The sequence below is a fragment of the Dendrobates tinctorius genome, unplaced genomic scaffold, assembly GCF_039654945.1.
Source record: "Dendrobates tinctorius isolate UK_male_01 unplaced genomic scaffold, ASM3965494v1 ptg000403l, whole genome shotgun sequence".
Classification (NCBI taxonomy): domain Eukaryota; kingdom Metazoa; phylum Chordata; class Amphibia; order Anura; family Dendrobatidae; genus Dendrobates; species Dendrobates tinctorius.
Window position 1 is genome coordinate 975,686 of NW_027362068.1, and position 25,800 is coordinate 1,001,485.

The following is a 25,800-nucleotide window of genomic DNA, read 5'->3' on the forward strand; positions in this document are numbered from 1 at the left end:
ATCCCTTTGGGATTACCCAATGTATGGGCATCTCGTTTTAATCATTTTTTGGTGACACTTTAGGTTTGATTTTTTAGAGTCATGTATTAAAAGTTATATTTTATCTTACTTGCTGTTATACATTATACATTGTTGGGTGAGAACTTATTGTCAATCCCTGATTACTATTGGCATTTTTGCTGTATATTCATAGAATCATAGAAAGATAGAGTTAGAAGGGACCTCCGGGGTCATCAGGACCTCCAGGGTCATCGTGTCCATCCCCTTCTCAATGCAGGAGTCCCTAAACCATCTCAGACAGATATCTGTAAAGCATCTGTTTGAAGATTTCCGTTGAAGGAGAACTCACCACCTCTCGTGGCTGCCTGGTCCACTGATTGATCACCCTAACTGTCAAGAAGTATTTTCTAATATCTAATCTGTATCTTCTCACTTTGAGTTTCATTCCATTGCTTCTCGTGTTTCCATGTGTAAATAAGAATGATCCCTCTACACTGTGACAGCCCTTTAGATATTTGTAGACAGCTACTAAAGGGAATCAGTCACCCCATTTTTCGACTATCAGCTGCCCGCACCATCATCAGGGGCCTATCTACAGCATTTTGTAATGCTGTTGATAAGCCCCCGATATATCCTGAAAGATAAGAAAAGCGAGTTATATTATACTCACCTGGGGGGCGGTCCGGTCTGATGGGTGTCGTAGTCCGGTCTGGCGCCTCTCATCTTCTAGCGGTGACATCCTCCTGCTTGCTTCTGTCGTGGCTTCAGCTGCGCTGAGCAGTGCGCCTGCGCGGGAGCCCCGACAGGAAGCAAAGAAGTGGACGTCACCGTTAGAAGATGGGAGGCGCCGGACTGCGACACCCATGGGACCAAAACCGGACCCGATCCGCCCCTGGGTGAGTGCAATATAACTCATTCTTCTTATGTTTCAGGTTACATCAGGGGCTTATCTACAGCATTACTGTCACGTGTACCTGTCCTGTGTGACACGACCCACAGGTCGGTAACTGAAACAACAAGACAATGTCGCGTGTACCTGTCCTGTGTGACACGACCCGCAGGTCGGTAACTGAAACAACAAGACAAAAGGGGAAACAGTTACAAAGGTGGGCCCTGCAATAGGGAATAGGGACGTGGAGACCTCCTGCACTCCCCTGAGGCAGTGTCCCTGAACACTCCTAACGTTCCCTATACTGGCTCTTCTGTTATGAATGGGTCACCGAGGAGGAAAAAACCTAAACATGCTAAGCCCAGAAAAACCAGAGAGGTTGGTAACTATGCAGATTGCAGATCCCTGATCTTGCCACACAACTAGCAGCAGCCGTGGAGCGTACCTACGATGAACCTAGACGCCTCGTCATGGCCGGAGGACTAAATAAGCCTAAAGCAAGAAAAGGGAAAACTAACTACTCCAGAGCAGACCCCAAAGGAATAGACAGCCCCCACACAAGTATTGACGGTGAAACAAGATGAAAACACAAACACAGGTAGGAAAATAGGCTGAGCAAATGATGGGGCCCAAACTAACTAGACAGGAGAGGAAAGGAAAAACACTGCAATCTGCCCAAAACCCTACAAAATAATGTCCAACACTTCTGATAGCAAAATTAACCCTGAAGTCACTAGACTTCTCCCACTATATCAGCACTCTGAAATATTCTGAGACAGAGCAAAAAGAGACCAAACTAGTAAGGGACAAAAAGCAAATTGGCAAAATACTGATAAATAAGAGTGGAAATCCAGCACAGCCCCCAGCCGGGGCTGGCTGAACACACAAAAAACTGAATAGACCAACAAAATCAAGTGTGAACATTAACAGAAATACTTAGCTTTAGATGACTGTAACAGAGCTGAAAACCAAGAGCTGACAAGCCAGAAGGAATCACCAGCAACTGAATAGGGCGTCGGCTGTCTTAAATCCAATCTGAGATTCCCGAGGGCCAATCATCATCCTCATTCTCAGGTGGCAGATCTCCACCGATCAAACCAGCCTCACTACCTCCCGTCACCACGAGAGGGAGTTCGGAAGGAGAACTCACAACTGGTGAACCAGAGAATGAACTCAACACTCTTCACCTGTCACCGACCAGGATACCTGAGTCCCTTACAAGCCCTTCACCTATCCCTTACTAGGGAACTGGTTAGTGCGGACACTGGTCCCACCACTGCACTATTACACACAAAGGAAAATACACCAAACGGGGGAAAACAGCAAACTACTTATCTTTCTCTGCTGCAGACACCGGGCAGCAGAGTTCATCACCGGATTAGCTTTCAGCAGTGGCTCGACACCTTAGAGCCAGCTGCTACCTTCAACTCTTTCTCTGCTGCAGACACCGGGCAGCAGAGTTCAGCACAGAACAGCTTTCAGCAGTGGCTAAACACCTCAGTGAGGTGCTAGCTTCACTGTGGTTGGAATCCACCCAGGACCTGCTATAACCAACACCAGCTGATACACCAGGTGACCTTATATAACCAAGGAGGAGTGGTGACCATTAGCAGAGAAAACAAACATGTAATTACCCCCAGTGACCACTGGGGGCAAAAGATAAAAAAGCAAACTATCAGACATGTAATAACACCTGTGGCCACCGGAGGCAAAAACCAATATTAAGTCTCCAAAGGACTGAAAGGAAAAAAAAGGGTTTAAGAGAGGGAATCCCGAATCTGATACATATCCAAGAATTGGACTGTGACAGTACCCCTCCCTCAATGAGGGGCCTCCGGACCCTCAACACCGTACTACACTGAAGACCACCTACAGTGAGGACGCCTTGTTCTATCAGAGTTCACTTCAGCAATCATCTGACACTCCGGGTCATGGCAAGAGAGGGCAGATGGAGGTGACGACGTATACTCCGGAGGTACCACAAATCTCCAGAGCGCCGACCTGGGGAATGAGCTAGGCCTGGGTATAACAAAGGGTAACTCCAGTTGATAACTCGCTGGCACAAGTATGGCAGACAACCATACAAACATGTACACACCCAGGTCCGGACCTGAACGTTTATTGTCATTCACTCTCATAGAATCGTAGAGTTGGAAGGGACCTCCTGGGCCATCTGGTCCAACTCCATTCGCTAAATCATCCCAGTCAGATGTCTGTCCAACCTCTGTTTGAAGACTTCCATTGAAGGAGAACTCACCACTTCTCGTGGCAGCCTGTTCCACTCATTGATCACTCTAACTGTCAAAAAGTTTTTTCTAATATCTAATCTGTGTCTCCTCCCATTCAGTTTCATCCCATTGCTTCTAGTCTTTCCTTGTGCAAATGAGAATAAAGATGATCCTTCTACAATGTGACAGCCCTTTAGATATTTGTAGACAGCTATTAAGTCTCCTCTCAGCCTTCTCTTTTGCAAACTAAACATTCCCAAATCCTGCAACCTTTCTTCATAAGACAGGGTTTGCAGACCGGTCACCATTCTGGTTGCTCTTTTCTGAACTTGCTCCAGTTTGTTGATGTCTTTTTTAAAATGTGGTGCCCAAAACTGGACACAATATTGCAGATGAGGTCTGACCAAAGCGGAGTAGAGGGCAATAATGACTTCACGTGATCTAGACTGTATGCTTCTGTTAATACATCCTAGAATTGCATTTGCCTTTTTTGCTGCTGCATCACACTGTTGACTCATATTCAGTCTGTGATCTATTAGTATACCCAAGTCTTTTTCACATGTGCTGTTGCTTAGCCCTATTCCTCCCATTCTGTATATGCTTTTTTCATTTTTATTGCCCAGATGTAGTACTTTGCATTTTTCCCTGTTAAAAACCATTCTGTTAGTTGCTGCCCACTGCTCCACTAGATGGGGAACTCCTCACAGAACCGACAACAGAGGCGTCCCCCGTGTCGTAACACTCACACCCCCACAAGGCTCAGAGGTAACCACTCCTCTCTGCCCCCCCTCCTAAGAGGACTCCAATTCTGAGGGGCAGCTTGTGGTGAGGGTTGCGACTTGCCCCTACTCCCTGGCAGCACACCTGCTGCCACTACTGGAGGAGAAGGGGATGGGAATATAGAGAAAATATACTCTCTCTGGTCGTCTTCCTGCACACGACCAGGAGGGGGCGTGTTTTGAGTTCATTCTCTGGTCTACCAGTCAGGCTCCCTCTGGTGGTAACAGGAGGTAGTGAGGCTGATTTAATCAGTAGAGATCTGCCACCTGATAATGAGGATGACGATTGGACCTCAGGAATCTCAGATTGGATTTAAGAAAGCCGACGCCCTACTCTGGTGCTGGTGATTCCTTCTGCTTGTCAGGTCTTGGTTCTCAGCTCTGTTCCAGTCAGCTCAAGATAAGTTTCTCTGTTAATGTTCACACTTGATTTTGTTGTTCTATTCAGTTTTTTGTGTGGTCAGCCAGCCCCGGCTTGGGCTGTGCTGAATTTCCACTCTTATTTATCTGTATTTGCCAATTTGCTTTTTGTCCCTTATTAGATTGGCCTCTTTTTGCTCTGTCTCAGAATATTTCAGAGTGCTGATATAGTGGGAGAAGTCTAGTGACTTCAGGGTTAATTTTCTTATCAGAAGTGTTGGACATTATTTTTGTAGGGTTTTTGGCAGATTGCAGACAGTGTCTTTGTTTTCCTTTCCTCTCTAGTTAGTTTTTGCTCAGCCTATTTTCCTACCTGTGTTTGTGTTTTCATCTTGTTTCACCATCAATACATGTGTGGGGGCTGTCTATTCCTTTGGGGTCTGCTCTGGGGCAGTTAGTTTTCCCTTTTCTTGCTTTAGGCTTATTTAGTCCTCCGGCCGTGACGAGGCGTCTAGGTTCATCGTAGGCACGCTCCACGGCTGCTGCTAGTTGTGTGGTAGGATTAGGGATCTGCAATCTGCATAGTTACCAACCTCTCTGGTTTTTCAGGGCTTAGCATGTTTAGGTTTTTTCCTCCTCGGTGACCCATTCATAACAGGGGCGGCTTCTTCGAAGGTATAGAAGTTTCGGCATGAGCCCCGCGGACTAAATCATCAGTCTGCTCACTACACAGACGCGTCCCCTCACCTCGGGGAACATCAGGCAGCACCACGGGGACACCAACTCCTCCCACCTGCCTGGGTGTATGAGCAAGTCCTGCTCCCTAGCAGGGACTCCAGGGGGCATATTCGCCAAAGCCGCACATTGGGGTTCTGTTTGAGCTAGAGGGGAGACCCCAGACCCTGACAACTGCTGCTGCTGCTCCAACACACCGTGCAGCACCTCACTCTCCTCAGTGATGACCAGAAGCAATTGGTCACATGTCTGTACTTGGCCCATGGCTCACCAGAGAAAATGAGTGGTTGGTTATAAACTGTCACGTGTACCTGTCCTGTGTGATGCGACCCACAGGTCGGTAACTAAAACAACAAGACAATATTGCGTGTACCTGTCCTGTGTGATCCGACCCATAGGTCGGTAACTGAAACAACAAGACAAAAGGGGAACTGTTATGAATGAGTCACCGAGAAGGATAAAACAAAAAGCAAGCTAAGCCCAGGAAACCGGAGAGGTTGGTAACTAGCGGATTAAAGACCGCTGATCCGATCCACAACAACTAGCAGTAGCCGTGGAGCGTGCCTACAGTGGTCCTAGACGCCTCGTCACGGCCGGAGAGGTAAATAAGCCTGAAGAAAGAAAGGGAAAATCTAAACTGCCCCAGAGCAGACCCCAAAGCAATAGACAGCCCCCAACATGTATTGTCGATGAAACAAGATGAAAACACAAACACAGGTAGAAAAATAGGCTGAGCAAACGATGTGGCCCTCGCTAACTAGAAAGGACAGGAAAGAAAAGCTGCTGTCTGCAATCACGCAAAAAACCCTGCCAAAAAGAATGTCCAACACGTCTGATAGAAAAAGGCCCTGAAGTCGCTAGACTTCAAAACACTATATCAGCACTCAGGTATATTCTGAAGACAGAGCAAAAGAGATCAACTGATCAGAGACAAAATGGGGATTCAGCCCAGTCCCAGCCAGGGCTGCCTGAACACAAAAACTAAGTAAACCAGACAAAAACTCATATGAACAATAGCAGAGAAAACTTAGCTTTAGGAAGGCAGGAACCAAACTGGAAACCAGGAGCCACAGTCAGGAAAAATCACCAGCAAGAAACTAGGGAGTCGGCTGCCTTAAATCCAATCAGAAACTCCTGATGTCCAATCGCAGTTCTCTTCCTCAGGCGGCCTGTCTCTGCCATTTAGATCAGCTTCATTACCTCCCTTCACCAACAGAGGGGGTCCAGAAAGAGAACTCACTACTCCTCTGTCAGCACAGCCAGCTCCATAACCCTCACCAGAAGCCAGAGGCAAACCCGAAAATAAGCTCACAACAGGGAACACCGGGGAAACAGTTACAACAGTGGGCCCTGCAATAGGGAACGGGAATGTGGAGACCTCCTGCACTCCCCTGAGGCAGTGTCCCTGAACACTCCTAACGTTCCCTATAAAGGCTTCTCACCTGTCGCCGACCAGGATACCTGAGTCCCTCACTAGCCCTGCACCTATCCCTTACTAGGGAACTGGTTAGTGCGGACACTGGTCCCACCGCTGCACTAATACACATGAAAGAAAATACACCAAACAGGGGAAAACCATAAACTACTTATCTTTCTCTGCTGCAGACACCGGGCAGCAGAGTTCATCACCGGATTAGCTTTCAGCAGTGGCTCGACACCTTAGAGCCAGCTGCTACCTTCACCTCTTTCTCTGCTGCAGACACTGGGCAGCAGAGTTCAGCACAGAACAGCTTTCAGCAGTGGCTAAACACCTCAGTAAGCTGCTAACTTCACCATGGTTGGAATCCACCCAGGACCTGCTATAACCAACACCAGCTGATACACCAGGTGACTTTATATAGCAAAGGAGGAGTGGTCACATCAGCAGAGAAACAACAAACATGTAATTACCCCCAGTGACCACCGGGATCAAAACATAAAGCAAAGCAAACTATCAGACATGTAATAACACCTGTGGCCACCGGAGGCAAAAACCCATATTAAGCCTCCAAAGGCCTGAAAGGAAAAAAAAAGGGTTTAAGTGAGGGAATCCCGAATCTGACACAGATCCAAGAATTGGACTGTGACAATTACAAATGCTATAGATAAGCTCCTGATGGCGGTGCCGGCAGATGATAGTCGAAAAATGGGGTGACAGATTCCTTTTAAGTCTCCTCTTAGCCTTCTCTTTTATAAGCTAGACAAATCCAAATCCTCTATCTGTTCCTCATAGGACATTGTTTTCAGAGAAGACAACATTCTGGTAGCTCTCATTCACAGTCTGCGATCTATTAGTATACCCAAGTCTTTTTAACACATGCTGTTGCTTAGTTCTAGTTCTCCCATTTTGTAAATGCTTTTTTTATTCTTCTTGCCCAGATTTAGGACTTTGCATTTTTCCCTCTGTTAATTGCTGCTCACAGTTCCAGATTGTTTAGATCTTTTTGAATTTGCTTTCTTCTCTAGTGTTTGCTATGCCTCCTAGCTTTGTGTCATCAGTAAATTGAATCAATTTACCCTCAATTCCTTCATCTAAGTTATTGGTAAAGATGTTGAACAATACAGGGCCCTGGACAGAGCACTGCAATACTCCACTTGAGACATTCTTCCAATTGGATGTGCAACATTTATCACCACTCTAAGTACGATTCCTGAGCCAGTTATGAATCCACCTAGCTGTAGCCTTATCTATCCCATACTTGGTCATTTTTTTTTCAATAAAGAAAGTATGAGATACTTTATCAAATGCTTTGCTGAAGTCGATATATACTATATCTACCGCATTTCCCTGATCGACCCAGTCAGTGAGTCCATCATAGAAGGAAAGTGATCACCAGTGTCATTATACACAAGAGCTATTTATATAGTGTCAGTGTACAGGTAATACAGTGATCACCAGTGACATTATACACAGGAGCTCTGTATATAGTGTCAGTATACATGTAATACAGCGATCACCAGTGACATTATACACAGGAGCTCTGTATACAGTGTCAGAGTACAGGTAATACAGTGATCACCACTGACATTATACACAGGAGCTGTGTATATAGTGTCAGTGTACAGGTAACACAGTCATAGAATCATAGAATCGTAGAGTTGGAAGGGACCTCCTGGGCCATCTGGTCCAACCCCCTGCTCAAAGCAGGATTCGCTAAATCATCCCAGTCAGATGTCTGTCCAGCCTCTGTTTGAAGACTTCCATTGAAGGAGAACTCACCACTTCTCGTGGCAGCCTGTTCCACTCATTGATCACTCTAACTGTCAAAAAGTTTTTTCTAATATCTAATCTGTGTCTCTTCCCATTCAGTTTCATCCCATTGCTTCTAGTCTTTCCTTGTGCAAATGAGAATAAAGTTGATCCTTCTACAATGTGACATCCCTTTAGATATTTGTAGACAGCTATTAAGTCTCCTCTCAGTCTTCTCTTTTGCAAACTAAACATTCCCAAATCCTGCAACCTTTCCTCATAAGACAGGGTTTGCAGACCGGTCACCATTCTGGTCGCTCTTTTCTGAACTTGCTCCAGTTTGTTGATGTCTTTTTTAAAATGTGGTGCCCAAAACTGGACACAATATTCCAGATGAGGTCTGACCAAAGAGGAGTAGAGGGAAATAATGACTTCACGTGATCTAGACTGTATGCTTCTGTTAATACATCCTAGAATTGCATTTGCCTTTTTTGCTGCTGCATCACACTGTTGACTCATATTCAGTCTGTGATCTATTAGTATACCCAAGTCTTTTTCACATGTGCTGTCACTTAGCCCTATTCCTCCCATTCTATATATGCTTATATGCTTATATGCTCACCAGTGACGTCTCTAGGTGAAGTCCTTCATCTTTGCTTTTCTTTTTCATGCAGCGCAGATCACCATCACTTCTTCCAGCTAGAACTCGTCTCTGTTTATAGGTTATCTAGAGCACCGCTTCCAGAGCACATTCCCTACTTTTTCCACTTTCTTCTATACTACGCAGCTGAATACAGACGTGCACCCACCATTCATATATAATTAGTTATTATACAACCCACCATTCCAAATATAAATTATAATTCACCACTGTGCACCCACCAATTATACATAGCCACTTTCCACATCTAATAAATATATAAATTAATTAGCTCCTGTACTCTTTCCCCAATTCAGTACCAGTTACTTTAGCCTCAACGCCCCCTACTATGTACCTCCCGCTCTAAACCTTACCCCAATTCATTATAGTTACATGGTTACATGCCCCTTCCACCACAATTCATTGTCATGTCTCCTCTCTCTCCCACCCTCTATTCATTATCAGCTGCTCTCCCTCACATTCAATACATCATTTACTCCTCCCACCCTCAAAATTCATCATTATTTGCTCTCTTCACCCCCCACCTTCAATTCAATTGCTGTCACCTGTCTCTCACCCTCACTTCATCATTTGCGGTACCCCTCCCCCACCGTCATAATTTGCAGTCCCCCTACTTCATAATTTTCAGTCTCTCTCTTTCTTCATCATATGCAGTCCCCCTCCCACCACTTCATCATTTGCAGTTCCCCATCCCTCCTCACTTCATCATTTGCAGTCCCCCATCTCCCCTCACTTCATAATTTCCAGTGCCCCTCCCCCCAGACACCCTTCATCATGTGCAATTCCCCCATACTTCATCATGTGAAGTCCCTCCTCAGACACACATCATGCGCAGCCCCCGCTTCATCATCTGCAGTCCCCCATCCCTCCTCACTTCATCATTTGCAGTCCCCATCTGTTATGATTGAGTCACTGTAGGAGGCAAAAATAGAAATGCTAGCTAAGTCCAGAAAACCAGAGAAGTTGGAAGCTATCGGATTGCAGACCCCTGAACCTATCAACACAACTAGCAGTAGCCGTGGGGGGCTCCTACGATGCCCTAGGCCCCTCGATCACAGCCGGAGGACTACATAGCCTAAAGACAGAAAGGGAAATCTAAACTGCCCCAGAGCAGACCCCAAAGCAAAAGGCAGCCCCCCACATATAATGACGGTGAAGCAAGAAGAAAGAACAAAATACAGACAGAAAGATAGACTGAGCAAAGATGGGGCACACTCTAGCTTAGATAGGAAAGGACAGGAAGGCTGCTGTCTGCAATCCGTGAAAAAACCTATGAAAATAAGAGCCAACAAACTGACAGTAAAAAAGGCCCTGAAGACGCTAGGCTTCAAAAAAGGCTATGTCAGTACTCAGGAATATTCTGAAGACAGAGCAACAGGCAAAAGAAGATTCAGCTCACCCCAGCAGGGAATGGCAGAATCCAGAAAAGCAAGGAAAACAAAACACTAATGCAAAAAGGCAAAGCAGAAATCTTAGCTTTAGATGAGCAGGAATCAGACTGGTTTCCTAGAAGTCCACAGAGAAATCACCCGCAGGCCAGAAGGGCGTCGGCAGCCTTATATCCAGTCATTAACTCCACTCAGCCAGTCATCATCATCAGCCCCAGGTGTCTGACAATCAGGCTCACTACCTTTCTTCACCAGAAGAGGGAGTTCCTCGGGCCTCAGTAGTGAAGGGGAAAATGAACTCACAACAGTACCTCCCCCTTGAGGAGGGGTCACCGAACCCTCAACCACGCCACTAGGGCGATCAGGGTGAGCCCGATGAAAGGCACGCACCAATCTTTTGGCATGAATATCAGAGGCAGAGACCCAGGAATTATCCTCCTGACCATAACCCTTCCACTTAACCAAATACTGGAGTCTCCGTCTAGCCAGACGGGAATCCAGTACTTTCTCTACCTCATATTCCATGTTACCTTCAACCAATACAGGGTCTGGAGGTGCAACCCCCGGAACAACAGGTTCAACAAACCTCTTCAACAAAGATTTATGGAACACATTATGGATTTTAAATGTGACAGGAAGAGCCAAACGAAAAAAGACCGGATTAATAATCTCCAAAATCTTGTAAGGTCCAATAAATCTAGGCTTAAACTTAGGAGAAGCCACCTTCATAGCAATATTTTTTGATGATAACCACACCATATCACCAACCTTAAACTGGGGACCAATGGTCCTATGTCGGTTGGAAAACCGCTGGGCCTTTTCCTGGGAGAGAGATAACTTATCCACCACTTGGTCCCAGATCTGGTGCATTCTCTCCACCACAGTGTCAACACCTGGGCAGGCAGAGGGCTCCACCTGCCTTGAAGAAAATCAAGAAAATCGAGGATGAAACCCAAAGTTACAAAAAAAAGGTGACATCAAAGTGGCAGAACTAGCTCTATTATTTAAAGCAAATTCGGCCAAGGGCAAAAATGAAACCCAATCATCCTGATCAGCAGAAATAAAACATCTCAAATATGACTCCAAGGTCTGGTTTGTTCTCTCTGTCTGCCCATTGGTCTGAGGGTGAAAAGCAGAGGAGAAGGACAACTGAATTCCCAGCTTGGAACAGAAAGTTCTCCAAAATCTAGACACAAACTGGACTCCTCTGTCAGATACAATGTTCTCAGGAATCCCGTGCAAGCGAACCACCTGTTGTAAAAACAGGGGCACCAATTCAGAGGAAGACGGCAACTTAGGGAGTGGTACAAGATGAACCATCTTAGAGAACCTATCACAAATCACCCAAATGACAGTCATCCTTTGAGAGACAGGCATATCAGAGATGAAACCCATTGAAATATGGGTCCATGGCCTCTTGGGGACAGGCAAAGGCATCAACAACCCACTAGAGCGAGAACACGATTTAGACCTGGAGCACGTCCCACAGGACTGCACAAAATTCCTGACATCACGAGACAAGGAGGGCCACCAAAAAGACCGACTCACCAGATCTCTAGTACCAAAAATACCTGGATGACCAGCCAAAGCAGAGCAATGAACTTCAGACATCACTCTCTTCTTCCACTGGTCAGGAACATACAACTTTCCACTGGGACAACGCTCAGGTTTGTCCACCTGAAACTCTTCCAGAGCACGTCTCAAATCGGGCGAGATGGCAGAAAGAACTACCCCTTCGCCTAAGATGGTAGCAGGCTTGGTCACCACAGGAGAATCAGCAAAGTAGCTCCTAGAGAGGGCGTCAGCCTTGACATTCTTAGTTCCAGGAAGAAAAGAAACCACAAAATCAAAACGTGTAAAAAACAAGGCCCACCTAGCCTGTCTAGGGTTCAAGCGCTTAGCCGACTCTAGGTAAATCAAATTCTTGTGGTCAGTGAGGACCACGACTTGATGCTTAGCTCCCTCCAACCAATGTCTCCACTCCTCAAATGCCCATTTCATGGCTAACAGTTCCCGATTCCCCACATCATAGTTACGTTCAGATGGAGAGAACTTTCGGGAAAAGAAAGCACAGGGATTCATTTTAGATGTTACAGGATCCTTTTGGGACAAAACAGCTCCTGCACCAATCTCAGAAGCATCCACCTCTACCTGGAACGGAAGTGAGACATCAGGTTGCCGCAAAACCGGGGTGGAGGTGAATCTTCGCTTCAGCTCCTGAAAGGAAGAAACAGCCTCCAGAGACCAATTTAACACATCAGCACCCTTCTTAGTCAAATCAGTCAATGGCTTGGCAATACTAGAAAATTTTGCTATAAATTTCCGATAAAAATTAGCAAAACCCAAAAACTTCTGGAGGGCCTTCAAAGAAGTGGGCTGAACCCAATCGTGAATGGCCTGTACCTTGGCCGGGTCTATTTCAATAGTTGACGGGGACAAAATAAATCCCAAAAAAGAAATCCTCTGTACTCCAAAAAGGCATTTAGATCCATTGACATACAGGGAATTCTCCCTCAAGATCCGGAACACAGTCCGAATATGTTCCACATGAGAATCCCAATCCTTGGAGAAGATCAAAATATCATCCAGATAGATAATCAAACATTTATCGACAAAATCTCGGAAAATATCGTTCAGGAAGCACTGGAAGACAGAAGGGGCATTAGTGAGCCCAAAAGGCATCACCAGGTACTCAAAATGTCCCTCCGGAGTATTAAACGCCATCTTCCATTCATCCCCATGCTTAATGCGAATAAGATTATACGCCCCCCTGAGGTCAAGCTTGGTAAACCAGCAAGCACCTTTAACTCTGGAGAATAGATCAGAAATCAGGGGTAACGGATACTGATATTTAACAGTAATTTTGTTGAGAGCACGATAATCAATACAAGGTCTTAATGATCCATCCTTTTTGGCTACAAAAAAAAAACCGGCACCTAAGGGTGACGAGGATGGTCTAATATGACCCTTCTCCAATGCCTCCTTAATATAGGATCGCATAGCCTCGTGCTCGGGTACAGATAAATTGAAGAGCCGACCCTTGGGAAATTTACACCCCGGGCTCAGTTCAATTGCACAGTCATAACTCCTATGAGGAGGCAGAGACGCAGACTCATTCTCACTAAATACATCATAAAAGTCCGCCAAATAATCAGGAACATCATGCGACTGAGGAGAGGTGGAAAACACCTGAGCCTCACTAAGGGCACACCGACAACCCCAACTCACCACAGACACAGATTTCCAATCCAAAACTGGATTATGAATTTGTAACCAGGGAAACCCCAGAACAATAGTATCATGCAGATTATGTAACACCAAAAACCTGCAATTTTCTTGATGGTCTGGGGCAACCCGCATTACCACCTGGGTCCAAAACTGAGGTTTATTTTTAGCCAAAGGAGTAGCATCAATCCCCCTCAAAGGGATAGGCGTCTGCAGAGGTGTCATCAGAAATCCACAACATTTAGCAAAATCCAAGTCCATTAGGTTTAGAGCTGCTCCCGAATCCACAAAAGCCTTGGCGGAAAATGTGGACAGGGAGCAGATCAGAGTAATAGCCAAAAGAAACTTAGGTTGAACACCACCAACAGAAAACGTGTGTGCAAGGCGTTTCTCGCGTTTAGGACAGACAGAAATAATATGCGAGGCATCTCCACAGAAAAAACACAACTTATTACGCCTTCTGAACTCCTGACGCTGCTCTCTGGAAAAAACTCTATCACATTGCATAGGTTCAGACATCTGTTCAACAGGTGGCAACACCTCTCGTGCAGCTCTGCGTTCGCGCAAACGCCGATCAACCTGAATGGCTAAAGACATAGAATCGTCAAGACCAGAGGGAACAGGAAATCCCACCATAGTATCTTTTACGGCTTCTGACAACCCCTTCCGAAAGAGAGCAGCCAAGGCATTATCATTCCAGGTAGTAAGTACTGCCCACTTTCGGAATTTTTGACAGTACAATTCTGCAGAATCACGACCCTGGTTCAATGCCAACAGGGTCTTTTCAGCCTGATCAATGGCATTAGGTTCGTCATACAACAACCCCAAGGCCTGAAAAAATGCGTTCACATTAGTCAGAATAGGATCATCTGGTTTCAAAGAAAACGCCCAATCCTGGGGATTGCCACGCAGCAAAGAGATGACAATTTTAACCTGCTGCGCGGAGCTCCCTGACGAGTTAGGCTTCAAGGCTAAAAATAATTTACAATTATTTTTGAAATTCAAAAATTTAGACCGATCCCCAAAAAATACATCAGGTGTAGGAATCTTTGGTTCAGCAGCATGTGAATGAGCAAGGTAGGCGGAAATTCCCCGCACTTCCGCAGCGAGCTGCTCCACACGATCAGACAATTGCTTTATCTCCATTGAGAGAAAAAAAATTCCCCCTACGGACTCAGAGATATAGAGGAAAAAATATACACACTTTTTTTTTTTTTTTATACAATTCTTTCCTGCAATTGAGTACCCTAGGATCTGCGGTATGGCGGGTGATTCTGTTATGATTGAGTCACCAAAGGAGGCAAAAATAGAAATGCAAGCTAAGTCCAGAAAACCGGAGAAGTTGGCTACTATTGCAGACCCCTGAACCTATCAACACAACTAGCAGTAGCCGTGGGGGGTTCCTACGATGCCCTAGACCCCTCGATCACAGCCGGAGGACTACATAGCCTAAAGACAGAAAGGGAAATCTAAACTGCCCCAGAGCAGACCCCAAAGCAATAGGCAGCCCCCATCAAATAATGACAGTGAAGCAAGAAGAAAGAACAAAACACAGACAGAAAGATAGACAGCAAAGATGGGGCCCAAGCTAGCTTAGATAGGAAAGGACAGGAAGGCTGCTGTCTGCAATCCGTGAAAAAACCTATGAAAATAAGAGCCAACAAACTGAAAGTAAAAAAGGCCCTGAAGACGCTAGGCTTCAAAAAAGGCTATGTCAGTACTCAGGAATATTCTGAAGACAGAGCAACAGGCAAAAGGAGATTCAGCTCACCCCAGCAGGGAATGGCAGAATCCAGAAAAGCAAGGAAAACAAAACACTAATGCAAAAAGGCAAAGCAGAAATCTTAGCTTTAGATGAGCAGGAATCAGACTGGTTTCCTAGAAGTCCACAGAGAAATCACCCGCAGGCCAGAAGGGCGTCGGCAGCCTTATATCCAGTCATTAACTCCACTCAGCCAGTCATCATCATCAGCCCCAGGTGTCTGACAATCAGGCTCACTACCTTTCTTCACCAGAAGAGGGAGTTCCTCGGGCCTCAGTAGTGAAGGGGAAAATGAACTCACAACACCCATCCCTCCTCACTTCATGATTTGCAGTCCCCCATCTCCCCTCACTTCATGATTTCCAGTGCCCCTCCCCCCAGACACCCTTCATCATGTGCAATTCCCCCATACTTCATCATGTGAAGTCCCTCCTCAGACACACATCATGTGCAGCCCCGCTTCATCATCTGCAGTCCCCCTCAACTTCATCATGTGCAGTTCCTCTTCCCCCTCAATTCATCATTTCCAGTCCCCTTCACCCCTCCATTTCATTATTTGCAGTCCCCATCCCTCCTCACTTCACCATTTGCAGGCCCCCCTCAAACACACTTCATAATTTCCTGTCCCCTGTTGTGAACTCATTTTCTGGTTTACCTCTGGCTTCTGGTGAGGGTGGTGGAGATGGCTGTGTTGACAGAGGAGTCGTGAGTTCTCCATCCGGGCTCCCTCTAGTGGTGACAGTAGGTAATGAAGCTGATCTAAATGGCAGAGACCTGCCACCTGAGGAGGAGGACTGTGAGTGGACATCAGGAGTCTCTGACTGGATTTAAGACAGCCGACTCCCTAATTTTGTGCTGGTGATTTTTTCCTGCCCTGAGGTTCTGGTTTCCAGTTCTGTTCCTGCCTTCTCAAGCTAAGTATGCTCTGCTATTTTTTCACATGAGATTTGGTCTGGTTTACTCAGTTTTTGTGGTCAGCCAGCCCCTGCTGGGGCTGTGCTGAATTTCCATTCTTATGTCTCTGTTTATGCCAGTTTGCTTTTTGTCCCTGATCAGATTGGTCTCTTTTTGCTCTGTCTTCAGAATATACCACAGTGCTGATATAGGGAATTTAAGCCTAGCGACGTCAGGGTTTTTGTTATCAGAAAGTGTTGGACATTTTTTGTGGCAGGGTTTTGTGCATGATTGCAGAGAGCATCTTTCCTTTCCTGTCCTTTCTAGTTAGTGTGGGCCCCATCGTTTGCTCAGCCTATTTTTCTATCTGTGTTTGTGTTTTCATCTTGTCTCACCGACAATACATGTTTGGGGGCTGTCTATTGCTTTGGAGTCTGCTCTGGGGCAGTTTAGATTTCCCCTTTTCTTGCTTTAGGCTTATTTAGTTCTCCGGCTGTGACGAGGTGTCTAGGGTCATCGTAGGTAAGCTCCGCGGCTGCTGCTAGTTGTGTGGATAGGATCAGGGGTCTGCAATCCGCTTAGTTACCAACCTCTCTGGTTTTCTGGGGCTTAGCTTGTTTTTGTTCTTCCTCCTCGTTGACTCATTCATAACAGAATCACCAGCCATACCGCAGATTCTAGAGTACTCAAAAGCAGGAAAAAAAAATGTAAAAAAAAAGTGTCAGAATTTTTTTTTTTTTTTATATGTATTTTTTCCCCTTATTCTTGGCCCATAGGAGGATTTTTTCCTTAATGGAGATTAAGCAATTGTCTGATCGTGTGGAGCAGCTCGCTGCTGAAGTGCGGGGAATTTCCACCTATCTCGCTCAATCACATGCTGTTGAACCAAAAATCCCTACTCCTGATGTGTTTTCTGGGGATCGGTCTAAATTTTTGAATTTTAAGAATAATTGTAAATTATTTCTTGACTTTAAGCCTAACTCATCGGGGCGCTCTGCACAGTAGGTTAAAATTGTCATCTCCTTGCTGCGCGGCGATCCTCAGGATTGGGCGTTTTCTTTGACACCTGAAAATCCTATTCTGACTAATGTGGATGCATTTTTTTCAAGCCTTGGGGTTGTTGTATGATGAACCAAATGCTATTGATCAAGCTGAGAAAGCCCTTTTGGCATTGAACCAGGGTCAGGATTCTGCAGAGTTATACTGTCAAAAATTCTGAAAGTGGGCGGTCCTTACTACCTGGAATGATAATGCCTTGGCAGCTCTCTTTCAGAAGGGTTTGTCAGAAACCGTAAAAGATACTATGGTGGGATTTCCTGTTCCCTCTGGTCTTGACGATTCTATGTCATTAGCCATTCCAGTTGATCGGCGTTTACGTGAACGGAAAACTACACGGGAGGCGCTGCCACCTTTTCAACAAATGTCTGAACCTATGCAATGTGATAGAGTTTTTTCTATGGTGCAACATCAGGAGTATAGAAGGCGTAATAAGCTGTGGTTTTTCTGTGGAGACGTCTCTCATATTATTTCTGTCTGCCCTAAACGAGAGAAACGTTTTGAACACACGTTTGCTGTGGACAGTGTACAACGTAAGTTTCTTTTGGCAATTACTCTGATCTGCTCCTTATCCACATTTTCCACGAAGGCTTTTGTGGATTCAGGAGCGGCTTTGAATCTCATGGATTTGGATTTTGCTAAACGTTGTGGTTTTCCCATGATACCTCTGTGGACGCCTATTCCTTTGAGGGGTATTGATGCTACTCCTTTGGCAGAGAATAAACCTCAGTTTTGGACCCAGGTGGTAATGCGGGTCGCCCCAGACCACCAAGAAAATTGTACATTTTTGGTACTGAATAATTTGCATGATACTATTGTTCTGGGTTTTCCCTGGTTGCAAATCCATAATCCGGTTTTGGATTGGAAATCTGTGTCTGTGGTGAGTTGGGGTTGTCGGTGTGCTCTTGGTGACTTTCCTGTTTTCTCCACCTCTTCCCAGTCTCATGATGTTCCTGACTATTTGGCTGATTTTTATGATGTATTTAGCGAGAGTAAGTCTGCGTCTCTGCCTCCTCATAGGAGTTATGACTGTGCAATTGAGTTGAGGCCTGGGTGTAAATTTCCCAAGGGTCGGCTTTTCAACTTATCTGTACGTGAACACGAGGCTATGCGTTCTTATATTAAGGAGTCGTTGGAGAAGGGTCATATTAGACCATCCTCTTCACCCTTAGGTGCTGTTTTTTTTTACGTGGCTAAGAACGATGGTTCATTAAGTCCGTGTATTGATTATCGCTCCCTTAAACAAGATGACGGTTAAATATCAGTACCCGTTACCTCTGATGTCTGATTTATTCTCCAGAGTTAAAGGTGCCTGCTGGTTTACTAAGCTTGACCTCAGGGGGGCGTATAATCTTATTTGCATCAAGCATGGAGATGAATGGAAGACGGCGTTTAATACTCCGGAGGGACATTTTGAGTACCTGGTGATGCCTTTTGGGCTCACTAATGCCCCTTCTGTCTTCCAATCCTTCATGAATATTTTCCGGGACTTTGTGGATAAGTTTTTGATCATCTATTTGGATGATATTCTGACCTTTTCCTGTGATTGGGATTCTCATGTGGAACATGTTCGGACTGTGTTCCGGATTTTGTCGGAGAATTCCCTGTATGTTAAGGAATCGAAATACCTTTTTGGTGTACAGAGGATTTCATTTTTGGGATTTATTTTGTCTCCATCAACTATTGAAATGGACCCGGCCAAGGTGCGGGCCATTTATGATTGGGTTCGGCCCACTTCTTTGAAGGCTCTCCAGAAGTTTTTGGGTTTTGCTAATTTTTATCGTAAATTTATAGCTAACTTTTCTGGTATTGCCAAGCCACTGACTGATCTGACCAAGAAGGGCACTGATTTGCTGAATTGGTCTCCAGAGGCTGTTTTGGCATTTCAGGAGTGTTTTGATTTTGTGGTCTCCTTTCTTCCGGGCACTAAGAATGTTAAGGCAGACGCCCTTTCTAGGAGTTTCTTTGCTGATTCTCCTATTGTGACCAAAACTACTTACCATCCTAGGTGAGGGGGTAGTTCTTTCTGCCATCTCGCCCGATTAGAGACATGCCCTGGAAGAATTTCAGGAGGACAAACCTGAGCGTTGTCCTATGGGAAAATTGTATGTTCCTGACCAGTGGAGGAAGAGAGTGATGTCTGAAATTCATTGCTCCGCGTTGGCTGGTCATCCAGGTATTTTTGGTACCAGAGATTTGGTGAGTCGGTCTTTTTGGTGGCCCGCCTTATCTCGTGATGTCAGGAATTTTGTGCAGTCTTGTGGGACTTGTTCCCAGTCTAAACCCTGTTCTCGTTCTAGTGGGTTGTTGATGCCCTTGCCAGTGCCCAAGAGGCCATGGACCCATATCTCAATGGATTTTATTTCTGATCTTCCTGTCTCTCAGAGAATGACTGTTATCTGGGTGATTTGTGATAGATTTTCTAAGATGGTCCATTTTGTACCACTCCCAAAGCTGCCATCTTCCTTAGAGTTGGTGCCCTTGTTTTTACAACAGGTGGTTCGGTTGCATGGGATTCCTGAGAACATTGTGTCGGACAGAGGAGTCCAGTTTGTCTCCAGATTTTGGAAAGTCTTTTGTTCCAAGCTGGGAATTCAGTTATCCTTCTCCTCTGCATTTCACCCACAGACCAATGGGCAGACTGAGAGAAAAAAACAGACTTTGGAGTCCTATTTGAGATGTTTTATTTCTGCTGATCAGGATGATTGGGTCTCATTTTTGCCCTTGGCCGAATTCGCCCTAAATAATAGAGCTAGTTCTGCCTCATTGATGTCGCCCTTTTTCTGTAACTTTGGGTTTCATCCTTGATTTTCTTCAGGGCAAGTGGAATCTTCAGCCTGCCCAGGTGTTGATACTGTGGTAGAGAGAATGCAGCAGATTTGGGACCAAGTGGTGGATAAGTTGTCCCTCTCTGAAGAAAAGGCCCAGCGGTTTTCCAACCGGCAAAGGACCATTGGTCCCTGGTTTAAAGTCGGTGATATGGTTTGGTTGTCGTCAAAAAATATCTCTATGAAGGTTGCGTCTCCAAAGTTCAAGCCAAGATTTATTGGGCCTTATAGGATTTTCGAGATTCTTAACCCGGTTACTTTTCGATTGGCTCTTCCAGTTACGTTTAAGATCCATAACGTGTTTCATAAGTCTCTGTTGAAGAGGTTTGTTGAGCCAGTGGTTCCTATGGCGACACCTCCTGACCCTGTGTTGGTCGAAGGTAATGTGGAATATGAGGTAGAGAAAATACTGGATTCTCGTCTGGCTAGACGGAGACTCCAGTATTTGGTCAAGTGGAAGGGTTATGGCCAGGAGGACAATTCTTGGGTCTCTGCCTCTGACATTCATGCCTATAGATTGACTTTCACCGGGCCCATCCTGATCGGCCTGGTGGCGTGGATGAGGGTTCGGTGACCCCTCCTCAAGGGGGGGTACTGTTGTGAACTCATTTTCTGGTTTACCTCTGGCTTCTGGTGAGGGTGGTGGAGATGGCTGTGTTGACAGAGGAGTCGTGAGTTCTCCATCCGGGCTCCCTCTGGTGTTGACAGCAGGTAATGAAGCTGATCTAAATTGCAGAGACATGCCACCTGAGGAGGAGGACTGTGAGTGGACATCAGGAGTTTCTGACTGGATTTAAGACAGCCGACTCCCTAATTTTGTGCTGGTGATTTTCTCCTGCCCTGAGGTTCTGGTTTCCAGTTCTGTTCCTGCCTTCTCAAGCTATGTGTGCTCTGCTATTTTTCACATGAGATTTGGTCTGGTTTACTCAGTTTTTGTGGTCAGTCAGCCCCTGCTGGGGCTGTGCTGAATTTCCAGTCTTATGTTTCTGTTTATGCCAGTTTGCTTTTTGTCCCTTATCAGATTGGTGTCTTTTTGCTCTGTCTTCAGAATATACCAGAGTGCTGATATAGGGAATTGAAGTCTAGCAACTTCAGGGTTTTTGTTATCAGAAAGTGTTGGACATTTTTTTGCAGGGTTTTGTGCGTGGTTGCAGACAGCATCTTTCCTTTCCTGTCCTTTCTAGTTAGTGTGGGCCCCATCATTTGCTCAGCCTATTTTTCTATCTGTGTTTGTGTTTTCATCTTGTCTCACCGTTAATACATGTTTGGGGGCTGTCCATTGCTTTGGGGTCTGCTCTGGGGCAGTTTAGATTTCCACTTTTCTTGCTTCAGGCTTATTTGGTTCTCTGGTTGTGACGAGGCATCTAGGATCATCGTAGGTACGCTCCACGGCTACTGCTAGTTGTGTGGATAGGATCAGGGGTCTGCAATCCGCTTAGTTACCAACCTCTCTGGTTTTCTGGGGCTTAGCTTGTTTTTGTTCTTCCTCCTCGGTGACTCATTCATAACAGTCCCCCCTCCCCCACTTCATCACGTCCAGTCCTCTTCACCCCCACTTCATCACTTGCAGCCCCCCCATCACTTCATCGTTTCCTTTCAAGCTCCCCCCCCACTTCATCACTTCCAGTCCTCTTCACCCCCATTTCATCACTTGCAATCCCCCCCACCCCCCACTTCATCATGTGCACTACCTCTCCCCCTCACTTCATGACTTGCAAATTCCCTCCCTCTACTTCATCATTTTCAGACCCCTTTCCCCTCCTCTTCACCTCCACTTCATTATTTGCTGTATCATTCCCCTCTCACTTCATCAGTTCCTGAGTTCCTGTCCCCCCTCTCCCCACTTCATCATGTGTAGTCCCCCCTCCCCCTCACTTCATTTCCAGTCCATTTCACCCCCACTTCATTATTTTCAGTCTCCTCCCCACACTTCATTTGCTGTCCCCCCCAGACACACTTCACTTCCAGTTCTCCCTCCCCATCACTATTCCCCCCTCCCCCTCACTTCATCTCCTGCAGTCCCTTCCTTCCCTCACCCATTTAATTTATTTTACAAAGAAAAAAAAATGTTTTTAAGTCTTACCTCCCTGACGATCCCCTGGAGGTGCATCTCTGCTTCTAGCATCCGGTACTTGTCAGCGTGTACACACCGTCTCCTGACCGGAAGTCCAGTGAAAGCCGAGGGAGCGGGAGCTGTGCAGCCATCAAGTTTAGATGGCAGTGGAGCTCCGGAAGAAGCTCCCAGGCCCCAGCGCCGACGTGTGCGCCGCAGTGCACAGAACCTTAGTGCACGATGGGGCTCGGTGAGCAGAAGCATAAGATGCGGGGCCCGGGTTCCCCTCTGTACTTCTGTCTACCGTGCCCCATACAGCAGTAGGAGCAGTAATGCTCTGATGGCGGCCGTCCCTGTGCGAGTCCATAGCCCTGTACACGGGTTAGTGGGTGATGGCCAGCGCAACCTCAAGGTTCTGAGAAATGGAGTAGCTTGTGCCAAGCATGTTAATTGCAGCCATCTTAAAACTGCCTGGAGACTGTGGAAAGTGCACGTGTGACACTGTGATTTTTTTTGACAGTCACTCACATAAGATAAAGGCAGAATAGAGTATGGGCATCTCCTTCTACTTGTTCTCAAACAATATTCCCGTATTCTTTCCATACGTTGTTTTCTCATATGCTGCTAACACATTTTTTCTCCAGGTCTTCATTTTTGAGAATAATATATATTACCGCGCAGATGTGAGGACCAGCTCGCTGCGCCTGACATCATCGGGAAAGGAGGGGATCATCTACAATGGGCTCTCTGACTGGCTTTATGAAGGTACGGATGACAGCTTGTGAGGGGTGTGGAGATAATGCACTTCACCAGCTTAGGTGCAGCGGGTCCTAGGCCACCTCCCATGGCAGAGAACAGGTGGGAAAGGCAGACAATGGGCAAGGCACGTTAGCTAAGGTGCAGAGTGGTGGTGGAGGACAGGGGCAAGTGTGGGTGTCGGTGCAGAGCGTTGGAACAGGACAGGGGCAAGTGTGGGTGTCGGTGCAGAGCATTGGAACAAGACAGGGGCAAGCGGAGGTTGAGGATGAGGGTAAGTGAGGTGGGTGAAACAGAGTGGTGGAGGAGGATGGTGGTCAGTGCAGAGTAATGAAGGACGGGGGTTAGTTTGCCTGTCGGGAAATAGGGCGTATTTTTATTGCTCTAGTCACTCATGCAGGGCTCTCGGCTGCAGCTCCTTGGTTTCTGATTGACATGCTGGCCCCTTCCCCATTACGCTTGTGTTGCCCAGGCACATAGCTGCCGTCTTCTCTGCCTGTCTGATTCCAGCCCCCTCCCTCCAGCTACACACGCTGGTGTAATGTGAAATCATTGGTAATGGTGAAATCAGTTTCTCGTACTCTGGGGATTGCCCCCTGTGGATAGCTTTTATGATGTATATTCCAAATATATAAGTTTCCTACTTCTATTCCTAATCTGCGTTATTATATACCAGTTTGAAGGAATAAAGGGACCATGTGCCATGTGCTTCACATTACCTCAGCGTGTGTAGCTGGAGGGAGGGGGCTGGAATCAGACAGGTAGAGAAGATGGCAGCTATGTGTCCGGGCAACACAAGCGTAATGGGGAAGGGGCCAGCATGTCAATCAGTAGCCAAGGAGCTGCAGCCGAGAGCCCTGCATGAGTGACTAGAGCAATAAAGATACGTCCTTTTCCTGACATCGCCCATCCATAGTGGTGGAATAAGATGGGACTGAGTGAACCATGTGGCAGAGAGTGGCGAAGGAGGATGAGGGTGAGTGAGGCGGACGGTAGAGGAGGATAAGGGTGAGGAGACAGACTGTGTAGAGTGGCAGCGGAGAATTAGGGTAAGAAAGGCTGATTGTAGAGAATGTTAGAGGAGCACAGGTGTGAGTGTGGCAATCAGTGGAGGAGGATGGGGCAAGTGTGGCGGTCGGTGCAAATTGGTGGAGGAGGACTGAGGTGAGTTGAGTGGAAATGGAGAGTGGTGGAGGAGGTTGGGGGTATGAGGTGGACGGTGAAGTGTGGTGGAGGAGGACAGTCTGAGTGAAGTGGATGGTGGAGTGTGGTGGAGGACAATCTGAGGGAGGTGGACGGTCGAGAGTGGTGATGGAGGATGGGGATGAGTGTGATGGTCCGTACGGAGTGGTGAAGGAGGATACGAATGAGTGAGACAGATGGTGGATAGGGATGCAGGAGGACAGGGTAGTGGAGGAGGACAGGGGTGTTTGTGGCATACAGTGGAGGATGAAATTATGTCTGAAGAGTGTAGGTGGAGGACTAAATTATGTGTGTCAGACAGTGTAGTGGGGTGAAAGAGGTCGGGGGTGAGTGAGGCAGAGAGTGGAGAGTGGTGTAAAAGGACGTGAGTGAGGTAGAGGTTGGAGAGTGGTAGAAGAGGACGTTTTCGTAAGGTGGGCGATGGAAAGTGGTGGAGGAGGATGGGATTTGTGAGGCGGATGATGGAGAGTGATGGAGGAGGATGGAACTGATTGAGGCAAACAGTTGAGAGTGGTGGAGGACAGGGATGAGTGTAATGGTTGGTACAGAGTGATGAAGGAGGATGGGGTGGAGTGAGGCAGTCAATGAAGAGTGGTGCGGTAGGATGTGGTAGTGAAGGGGAACGGGGTTGTGTGTGGCAGATGGTCAAGAGTGGAGGTAGAGGATGAAATAATGTGGCAGACTGTGGAAACTGGTGGAGGTGGATGCGATTGTATATGGCGGATGGTGCAGAATGGAGTAAGACGGGGTGTGTGGCAGATGGTGGAGAGTGGTGGAAGATGGCAGGGGAGAGAGAGGCAGAGGGTGGAGAGTGGTGGAAGAGGACGGGGGTGAGTGAGGCAGAGAGTGATGGAGAACAGGAGTGAGTGGAGTGTGAGGCGGACAGAGGAGAGTGATGGAGGAGGACAGAGCCTAGTGAGTCAGTTGATCGAGCTTGATGGTGGTGGATGGGGATGAGTGAGGCAGACAGTGGAGAGTGGTGGAGGATGGGGTTGTGTGTGGCTGATGGCAAGAGTGGTGGTGGAGGACAAGATTATGTGTGTGCCGAGGAGCGGCAGAGAACAGGATTGTATGTGGCGACCGGTGTAGAGTGGTGGAGCAAGACAGGGTTTTGTGTGGTGGATGACGGAGGAGGATGGGTGTTTGTGTGGTGGGAGAGGATACAAGAGAATAAGGTGGAGGGTGTAGAGTGGTGGAAGAGGATGTGGTGTGTGAGGTTGTTGGTGCAGAGTGGTGGAAGAGGACAGGGTGTGTGAGGCAGATGGCGGAGGGTGATGAAGGAGGAAGGGTGGGAGTGATGTGGATGGTACAGAGTAGTGCAGGACACGAGTGTGTGATGCAGACGGTGGAGGGTGGTGATGGAGTATGGTGGAGGGTGGTGATGGAGTATGGGGGTAAGTGAGGTGGATGATGCAGAGTAGTGGAGGAGGATGGGTGTGTGGTGGAGAGTGATGCAAGAAGATTGGAGCATATGAAGATAGAGATGGTAGAGAGTGGTGGAGGAGGATGGTGGGTGAGTGAAGTGAATGGTGGAGAGTAGTTGAGGAGGATGGGGGGTGTGAGGCAGTCGGTGCAGAGTAGTAGAGATGGGCAGGGGGTGAGTGAGGCAGTTGGTGCAGAGTGGAGGAGGAGGATGGTGGGTGAGCGAAGCGAATGATGGAGAGTAGTGGAGGAGGATGGGGGTGTGTGAGGCAGTTGGTGCAGAGTAGTAGAGAAGGACAGGGGGTGAGTGAGGCAGAGTACCTGAGGACAGGGGTGAGTCAGATGGACGTTTCAATGTAGTGGGAGGATGGTGCAGAGAAACATTGATTGTT

General features: G+C 46.8%; 1 protein-coding gene across 3 annotated transcripts in view; it reads left to right on the forward strand.

Annotated features, from left to right (window-relative positions):
* The window catches only part of DPP10 (dipeptidyl peptidase like 10), a 763,146-nt gene that overhangs the window by 293,730 nt on the left and 443,616 nt on the right, over positions 1–25,800 (forward strand). For all 3 annotated transcript variants that reach the window (XM_073563825.1, XM_073563827.1, XM_073563826.1), the window contains one exon: positions 22,672–22,792. In XM_073563825.1, coding sequence (XP_073419926.1) covers positions 22,672–22,792 — 121 coding nt within the window. The remainder of the gene's footprint in view (positions 1–22,671; positions 22,793–25,800) is intronic.